The 9,066-nt window shown below is 37.8% G+C and overlaps 2 protein-coding genes across 3 annotated transcripts; one reads left to right on the top strand and one right to left on the bottom strand.

The window, feature by feature from the left end:
* The first annotated feature begins 1,972 nt into the window (after nucleotides 1–1,972).
* Nucleotides 1,973–3,378, top strand: LOC122299504 (pathogen-related protein-like). Its single transcript, XM_043109855.1, has 4 exons — nucleotides 1,973–2,208; nucleotides 2,307–2,439; nucleotides 2,562–2,860; nucleotides 2,963–3,378. Exons 1-4 carry the CDS (start codon nucleotides 2,071–2,073, stop codon nucleotides 3,104–3,106), a joined length of 714 nt encoding a protein of 237 aa, XP_042965789.1. The 5' UTR covers nucleotides 1,973–2,070; the 3' UTR covers nucleotides 3,107–3,378.
* Nucleotides 3,379–4,435: 1,057 nt separating this feature from the next.
* LOC122299503 (uncharacterized protein C57A10.07) lies at nucleotides 4,436–8,653 on the bottom strand. 2 transcript variants are annotated; one of them, XM_043109853.1, is made up of 3 exons: nucleotides 7,566–8,653; nucleotides 5,425–5,549; nucleotides 4,436–4,893 (listed from the first exon to the last, which is right to left on the bottom strand). In XM_043109853.1, the coding sequence occupies exons 1-3, from the start codon at nucleotides 8,161–8,163 to the stop codon at nucleotides 4,576–4,578; spliced, it is 1,041 nt and encodes a 346-aa protein (XP_042965787.1). In that variant the 5' UTR covers nucleotides 8,164–8,653; the 3' UTR covers nucleotides 4,436–4,575. The 2 variants fall into 2 exon arrangements, with proteins under 2 accessions (XP_042965787.1, XP_042965788.1); XM_043109854.1 differs by having other exon boundaries at nucleotides 4,436–4,872.
* Nucleotides 8,654–9,066: the final 413 nt, after the last annotated feature.

The following is a 9,066-nucleotide window of genomic DNA, read 5'->3' as shown; positions in this document are numbered from 1 at the left end:
TTTAAGCATTTGAGATATTTTCAATTTGGTGCATAGTATTGCTAAAGAAAAAATTTATCCGTTGCGAATATTGCATATTGTTAGATGCATGTTAGGAATATTGCATCTTATATGTCATGAACGGGGGCAGGTAACCTTGTGTTGCATGTCTCGACGCTTCAAATGTCCGTCCGATCCCAAACGGAATTTGGGGGCGTCACACTTCTTCTATCTACTTGAAGATCGGAGCCCAGGGAGGTTGATGGCGGGGCGCCCAGGTAAACCTACATGCCATATAATGCTTCAAGATATTTAATTATATGGACTATTTTTTAATTAATAAATCAGTCATATTTGGGTACTAGTGATATGAATTTTCAATTTTTAATTTCTATTGGAGATAAAGGTTGAAGTATTCAAAGATTTGACTATTGGAGATAAATGTTGAAGTATTCAAAGATCCACCAGACCAGAATCGATTTACGTTGCTGTTATTACTATTGCGTGCATGATATTTGAATTAGTCAAAGATCCACCATATCGTTGGTTTACGTTGTAGCTGTATTATTTTTGATTTTCAAATTACTGATATGTAGGAACAAAGTTACCGAGAGTTGCTGATGTAGAAACACTCATTTCTCTCCTTAAAAGGTCTAATAGGATGAATATGGTAATTTCTTATAAAGATTAAGATGAGTTTGTTCGTAATACATGTGGGGCTTCTCAATACGCCCTCTCATGTGTGAGCCAGTATTTTCGGTACCATCAATGTGGGTAGGTCGCATTTAAAGATCCACCAGACCAGAATCGATTTACGTTGTTGTTACTGCTATTGTGCACATCAAATTGGAATTAGTCAAAGATCCACCAGATCGTTGGTCTACGTTATAGCTGTATTATTTTTTATTTTGAAATTTCTGATATGTAGGAACAGAGTTACTGAGAGTTGCTGATATAGAAACACTCATTTCCCTCCTTAAAAAAGCCTAATAGGAGGAGTATGGTAACTCTTTATAAAGCCTAGGATGAGTTTGTTCCTAAACCATGTGGGACTTCTCAATACGCCCTCTCATGTGTGAGCCGGTATTTCTGGTGCCATCAATGTGAGTAGGTCGCATTTAAAGATCCACCAGACCAGAATCGGTTTACGTTGCTGTTACTACTATTGCGCGCGCATCAGATTTGAATTAGTCAAAGATCCACCAAATCGTTGGTTTACGTTGTAGCTGTATTATTTTTTATTTTCAAATTGCTGATATGTAGGAACAGAATTACTGAGAGTTGCTGATATAGAAACATTCATTTCTCTTTTTAAAAAGCCTAATAGGAGGAGTATAGTAACTCCTTATAAAGCCTAGGATGAGTTTGTTCCTAAACCATGTGGGACTTCTTAATACGCGCTCTCACCTGTGGGCTGGTATTTCCAGTACCATCATCGTGGGTAGGTCGCGGGAGCCCATCATTGGTCATAGGTCAGCTTGTTCTAATACTATATAGAAACACAAATTTCTCTCTTCAAAATGCCTAATAGGAGAAATATGATAACTCCTTATAAAGCTCAGGATGAGTTTGTTCTTAAACCATGTGGAACTTCTCAATACCAGACCAGAATCGGTTTATGTTGCTGTTATTGCTATTACGCACATTAGATTTGAATTAGTCAAAGATCCACCAGATCGTTGGTTTATGTTGTAGCAGTATTATTTTTGATTTTCAAATTGATGATATGTAGGAACAGAGTTACTGTGAGATCTCCATAAAATCTTACAAGCTGTATACACTTAACATCAATGAAAATATATTTCTTTGACTTTTGTCTGCTAAGTTTTACAATGACCAAGTTTACTACAAGTGGTCATATTTAATGCTATCTAAACAATTCACTTGAAATCTAAATATGATAAGATTAATTTCATATGTTTTAAACTACCACCAGTGATCACCTCGGTCCTTGCGTCATTCCATCCAAATCTGTAACGCTTTGTAAGACTATTCTTTGATTGGCAGGTAATGAAGAACCTCTATATAAGATCCTTTACGAGCCAATGAAAATTCAACTTAAACAAGTTATTGTTCTTTTTGAGCAAGAAGATGGCGTCTCAAAGTGTTGATAAAGACAAATATCGTAATTACTTGAACGCAGAAGAAGTGAAGAACATCGAATGGAGGTATGGAGCCCATCCAAACTATGATGTTGTCAACAAGCTCTTTGAAGAAGGCAGAACTAAGGTTTCCCACCCTTCCTCTCCTTTTCTCTGTGTGAGTGTGTGTTTGTTTTTTATATCATTATATCAGCCTGATCTGTAATTAACATTCTTTTATGGAAGATATGGCCTCCTGGGTCACTTGAGGAAAGCGTGCAGAACCTTGTAAAGACATGGGAAATGGAAATTTTCCATAAGACCAGCCTGGATGACTTCAAAACTCTTGATCCCAATAAGTACACTTTCAGCTTAAATGGTATTCATTACATAACCCCCGGAAAATTTAAAGTGCTAGATTTCAAAGCTCTTCCAAGGTTACGTTTTTAGCATGTCTATAGTGATTAAAATCTTCGTTTTATTCGAATTTGAGGATTTCAGGCAGGAAGGCCTTAACTTTGGAAGAAGTAGGCAAGCTGGGAGGGTATAATCCACTGCTGCAGACCTCTCTACCTGAGAAATTTAGGGGCTATAATCCAGATAAGGAAACAGCAGATTCTTCTCACCGGTCTTTTACGACAACATTCCCTCGAGGGTTTGCTTTGGAGATTTTCCAAGTGTATAGTGGGCCACCGGTGATTGTGTTCAAGTTCAGGCATTGGGGTTACATGGAGGGTCCTTTCAAAGGCCATGCCCCAACTGGAGAAATTGTTCAATTCTATGGAATGGCCATTTTTGAGGTCACTCTCCAACAACATCTTTCTTTTTTTTTTTTTTTCTTCTGGCTTTGTTGTTCTCTATATATACATGGCTTAATTATTTCTGTTTTCTCGATGAAACAGTTGGATGAGCAGGAGAAGATCGTGAAGGTGGAGTTCTTTTACGACCCTGGTGAATTGCTGGGAGGTCTTCTGAAAAGTGAGAGCTTGGATGGCTCTGCTGAGGAGCCGAGTACAAGCTGCCCTGTGCTAAGGAACACAGGCTAGAATTAAAAATTCCCAACTAAACTTCTCTTGCATTTTTCATACTTGATACTTAAATAATGTGCCACATTCCCAAGCTTAGGCAGCTTTGGTTTTCAAGTGATAAGAGCACAGGGTTGGTTATTCAGCCCAGGTTGTTTAGGAGTCGTTTATTTGTTTCCCTTTTTACTTTCTCTTTTAGGAGTCTTCCAGGAGTTTGATTGGTTTGGAGTCTGTTCTGTATAAACCTATTGATTTCAATAAAAGGCAGTAAATAAATCCAGGTTGTTGAGGCAGAGGTTGCTGTAATATCTCCAGAACAAAATAACTTCGTATCTGTAGTATGATGTCTGCATCTTATTTCTGAAGATGTATTTGTTGCTTGCTAATCTACACGAATCACTTAGCTAGCAAACTCACTGCTAGTAAGTTTTCTGAGAAATCAGCCGAGACCATGGAATGTTCCTGCATATGGCCCCATAATTGTAATGTCTTTGCCTGCCAAGAACTGCAGCAGAGAAAGAAATGCAGAGTTGGTTTATGAAAGGATAAAAGAAATGCAGAGTTGGTTTATGAAAGGATAAACTTCTCATTTCATCATCTCTTTTTTGCCAAAACTGAATCCCATTCGTAACTTTCGGAACTCTATGCTTAAATTAAGGATGAAAAAGTCAATCTTTACATCAACATTTGGAATTTAGAAAAAATTACGGTGGTTCCAATTTTCAGGAGCTTCTAGCTCTAATAAGTTATAGACATGCTGATATATGGCACAGAAAACAGAACAAATTATAGCAGTGATTCTGTGATAAGAGCTGGAGGTCCATACTCGCGGTAAGCTCGAAAGCTTCCAAAAATGCACGCTTTTTTCCTATTTACAATGATGCAGTTCAACCGTACGTAGCCTGATGATGACAATGTCAAAATCTTCGCACACGCACATTAAAAGTATTATCACAATTTTTTTTTTTTTTGGAAGTAAATCACAAATCCCTCTTGATTCTTGATTTTGTTGCCGTCTTCCTTATTTACTTCTGTGTAGGATGAGAAATCCATCTTCATGTTCTCAACCACGGGAATATTTCATGCGGAGAGACTAGTTGCTCGTAGTTATGAAAATTTCTTGGGAAATGCGTGTTTCCAGATGCAACTGACGAGTCATCAGTATTTTTTTTTTTTTAAAAAAAAAATTAGTACACATTCAGAGAACCATATTCTACGTTTCAATGAGCAAAGCCAAGAATTTTTTTAATTACGTAATAAAATAATTAGTTTTGACTTTCGAGTGAGTCGCAGCCAAAACCCAAAAATAGGAAAAAGAAATGACAAGAAGAAGAAGCATACTCTGGTAGGTACGATGAAACTCGAGCTGCAAGTGCTAGTTATATCTCTAGGATTTGATTCACATCTGTTTCTGGCTGTTTAGGTGGATTTATCTAATATTCCATTCATTAGAGTGAAAAGAAAACAGAAATACTCGTAACTAGTTTTGACTAGGACCAAGGAAGGGAGCCCGGATAAGGAGCCGCTCCGCAGTATCTGAACAGACCTTCAATCTCAGGGCACCCATTTGGATAAGGAATCGATCGGTGAAAAGGATCCCGCCCGAGCTTTTTCCGATAGAGTGATCCTTGGCACCCATAGGGATCTCCTTGGAATTGGGCCCGCACCAATGCCTCACCTTTCAGAGCGGCTTCTTTTGAAGTCTGTGAAGCTGGGGTGCCTATGTAGAAAAACCTTGGCTCTGGAAATCCAATTGCAGACCGATGCAGATGTGCAAATCTCTCTTCCTTAAAATCATAACTTACAACCTGATTACAAGGTCATTTACTTCAAACGTGTCTTGCAGAAATTTAATGTTATAACTACAATGGGGTAAAGAACTACAGCTAAAGGGGCTTTGGGCATAGACTTCAAAAGGAAAAGAACAAGCATGTTCTATGATGGTATTTCGGCACTAATCCCATCGACAACTACCATTTTAGAAATTATTTAGTGACCCATTTACAGCCAGACTATAGAAAACATAGGTGAAGAATGGGAATCTCAAATATTTGGTGTGACGAACATTTGATTTGAGGGTCAAGAAAGCAGTGTACATTGGATTTCAGAGTCAAGAAAGCAGATACGATTTCAGAGTCAAGAAAGCAGATACAACTGTCTGGTTGTTTCCCCCTCCCCCCAATTTCATACCATCACGTGTATCATTCATATATTTTATCTCCAAGAGGCAAGGAAGAAAAGAGGAGAGAGGGAGAGGAGGGGGAGCTGCAGTAGGAGGGAATTTCTAATAAAATTATGGGGTACTGTTCTTTTTGCCAAAAAAGGAGGAGGGGACTCACAGTTATGTTATATGGATACATGCCAGTAAGCTCTCGGAAACGACACAAGCTAAAGAGAAGATTCTCAAAGCTGTCCCTTGCATGCTCTTCTGTGAGTGCCCTCCATCTCACATTTTCTTCCATGCCTATAGAGACAATCACAAGATAAGTGGCATAACAGTAGGATAAACCAGAATGTCCCACATATTTATGTGTCAGAACCAACCTTCCCATTCAAAGAAATCATGGTTAATCTATGAAGTTTCCATTTGTTCCATAGTGACAATCAATAGCTCAAGACTCAGAGAGAACCATGCAATGAAGATGTCCATTTATCATACATTACATGCTATAGAGACTATATAATGTATTAGAATATCATGAAATAAAATTGCCGCCATTAAAACTTGTTAAAACATTTTAGCAAGAACAACTCTAAAAAACATGAGATTTGACAGGTAAGTTGGCCTGCTTGGAGTAATTCAAGGAGCTTTATGGTATAAACACTATTAATTATGGCTTTAAGAGTAGTTTCATGAACTGGGAAAGAAACTAACTTGCCTTTTTGAATATTGACAATGGGAGATGAAGCAGAAAGATCCTTCCTATCATGCAGAAAGACTGAAGGAGAAGGCATTTTCCACGTATTGCCATGCAGAGATATTCTAGTATTTCTGGATGTGGAACAAAGGAACAGTGGTGTTGATGGACATAGAATTGGAGGTGGGTGCCACAAAGGTAAACACTGTAGGGCTGCTAGCATTTCAGTTCTTAAAGCAATTCTGGAAGGAGCCAATTAGGGTCGAACTGACAAAAGTAGAGGCAGTCATGTGTTAGAGGCAGCAGAAATAGGATGAGTAGTGTAAGGCCCCAAGGATGGCCCAAGCCACATCTGGGCCAAACTCCAAAATGATTAGTCAATGGTAGAATTGGAACTCCATTGGAACCATTATAAAGAGCAAAAACTTCTCTCCCCTAAGCAATATAGGATCTCAATCCCATACAGCATGGGATATCACAATGTCCCCCCTCAAATTCCTGACGGGGCCTTCATCGTAGATGACATGACTCAAGTTCCACATTTTCGGTTAAGATAAGCTTTGATATTATTTTTAATGCTCTAAGGAAAACCCAAGCCATATCTAGGCCTATACGCACAAAAGGACTAGTCTATGGTACAACTAGAGTCACATTAGAATCATTATAAAGAGCAAGAATTCTCCCTCCAAGGAATATGGGATCCCTTAAACCACCTATACTCATCACCTTCATCATCAATCATTAGTGGGTATCACAATCAGAATTATTGATAATTTTAGATGTGGTGAAGAGTAGTAGCAGTGTTCATCGAGATATGGTTGTCTGATCAGTGTTGGTAATGTAATGGTGAAACTGGTCACGCTTCAGTGTCAGTGATGGACCATTCAAATTGAAGCAATGGACTTTTAATTCCACTTGATAAACGGATTTCACAATATCAAGTTATTTACTCAGCAGCTAAATCAATTTATACAGGAAGAGACTCTCCTATGCATGTCTTGTAACACCAATCTCAGCACTGTATTCCTTGAACATCCACTGGAAAATGTTCCACCCTAGAGAACGATGTAAAAGCATGCAATGAATCAATGATATGATTGACTAGAAATTATTGTCTCTAAAACAATGGCCAGTAAATAATGTGAAGTTCCCAAGAAGTAGCCAAATCTAAAACACAATATTTCAAATTCTGATAGTTTTATTACTGTGCATTATGATGATATGAAGCAACTATAATAGGAATAGCTCAAGAAATAATGTCACAAATACTTGCTTCACTTGCATGGATGCACTTCATTTTCTTTTTTATGCACTTCATTCTTGATCTCTACCAGATAGATTAAAGTCCAAGCATCTTTATTTAGCAAATCCTCGCAGCCACTAGGCTCACTACACTGAAAGGCGAGAAATTTAATGGCACCTAATTGTGGATTCCACTAGATCTAATTCTAAAGTGAGGTCAATATGGGTATGAGAGTATGATAAATGATCACGACATAATCTAAGTAATTATTAGACCTTTTATTTAGCAATCACGAACCGGATCAGTTCTGAGTTTATAAATATTTTCCATACAAATAAGGGAAAATAGATATAAAAAGTAAGATAATACACGGACTCACCAAACCATCCTCTGAATTCAGCGACGCTCCAATAACTCTGAGCCTCGCTACGAGGACCAGCATCTTTCCGTGTCTCTCCACCACTAAACAAAAGCAAAGCTGCATCATCTTTGGCTGCAATTTCAACTCCCTCTTGTATATGTCTCACAAAGGTAGCAGCTTGGCCTGGATTCTTCTGATAAGACTCCAAAAACCATGAATCCTCCTTTTCAGCTCGCCCACAGCTACTACTCGTATATACAGAATGCCCGGCAACCATTACAAGATTACGAAGCTTTGGGAACGGATAATCACCCGAGCTCACATCAAGCTTTTGATAACTACCCATCATCCGGTAGTGGCTCTCATACAGAGACAAAACGATGAGAATTGTGATCCCAAGGGACAAGAAGATGATGAATACTAGAAGTGGGTGCATCTTATAGTAATATTGAAGGCGGGTTCCCAATGAATTAATCATTTTGATGGGATGAAATGGAGAATTCTTAGGCTTTCGGGCACGTCTAGTGGTTCCTGATTCTAAATCAAATTCAACAGCCCTTGGGTATGCGTGGAAGGACTTGGGACTCCCAGAAGACCCAAATGAATATTTGTTCATAGTAATACAAATCCAGCTAATGGGCTTCGAGACGAAATGCAATTAAGCATACCCAGAACGTAATCTAAGCAAATTAAGCAATGGGATCATGGGTTTTTTTTTATATTCAGAGTTCAGAGGTAATAAATAAGTACAATTACCATCACGAGAGAAATCATAAATCAACCTCTATTTCATAAATTTCGCATCTTGGGGGAAAGAGAATTCAATCATGTTGAGGAATGAATAGCGAGAGGAGACCCAATTGGATTTGTGAATGATTTATACAAAAAGCGAAGCCAAGAAAGAAAGAGAACTCACCTAAAAACTCTGGGAAATCTGGGATGTTAGTTTACGATTAAGAAGACTCACACATCCAGAGGATCTTGTTGACAAAACAAAATGTTAATTCTTAGAGGGTATATACAATATGTTCTTGGGAGATGACGCTGATTGAAGGGTACTAGAAACAAGATCCTGAATTTCTGATGAAAACTTGAGTTCACATTTTAGTTTCGCTTTGTCAAATGTCATTTACATTCTTTAGAAGGTCCATACACAGGCCCAAAAGTAAGGCCTTTCTTAGAGATGGACCTTTCTTCTGTAACTTATGAATGGGCTTCTAGTATAATTGAACGGAATTTTATTACACAACCTCCCAACATCTCAACGTTTTATTTTTTTTTAATTTTTTAATATTTTTTTAATATTTTTTTGAATTTATTCTTTTTAAATTAATTTAATTATTTTATTCATTATTTATATATTAAATATTTGATAAAAAATAAAATAATAAAAATTAAAAAAATGATGGAATGTTGGGGTGTTAGGAGATTGCGTAGATTTTTTCAATTGAACGAGGGCCTTCAATGCGGTTAGCCGACTGACAACGGGTCAGCTACAACTTTACATCACAACAAGATG

The sequence above is a fragment of the Carya illinoinensis genome, chromosome 16 (genome assembly GCF_018687715.1).
Source record: "Carya illinoinensis cultivar Pawnee chromosome 16, C.illinoinensisPawnee_v1, whole genome shotgun sequence".
Classification (NCBI taxonomy): Eukaryota; Viridiplantae; Streptophyta; class Magnoliopsida; order Fagales; family Juglandaceae; genus Carya; species Carya illinoinensis.
The sequence above is the reverse complement of the archived record's forward strand: the minus strand, read 5'-3'. Positions and strand labels throughout refer to the sequence as shown.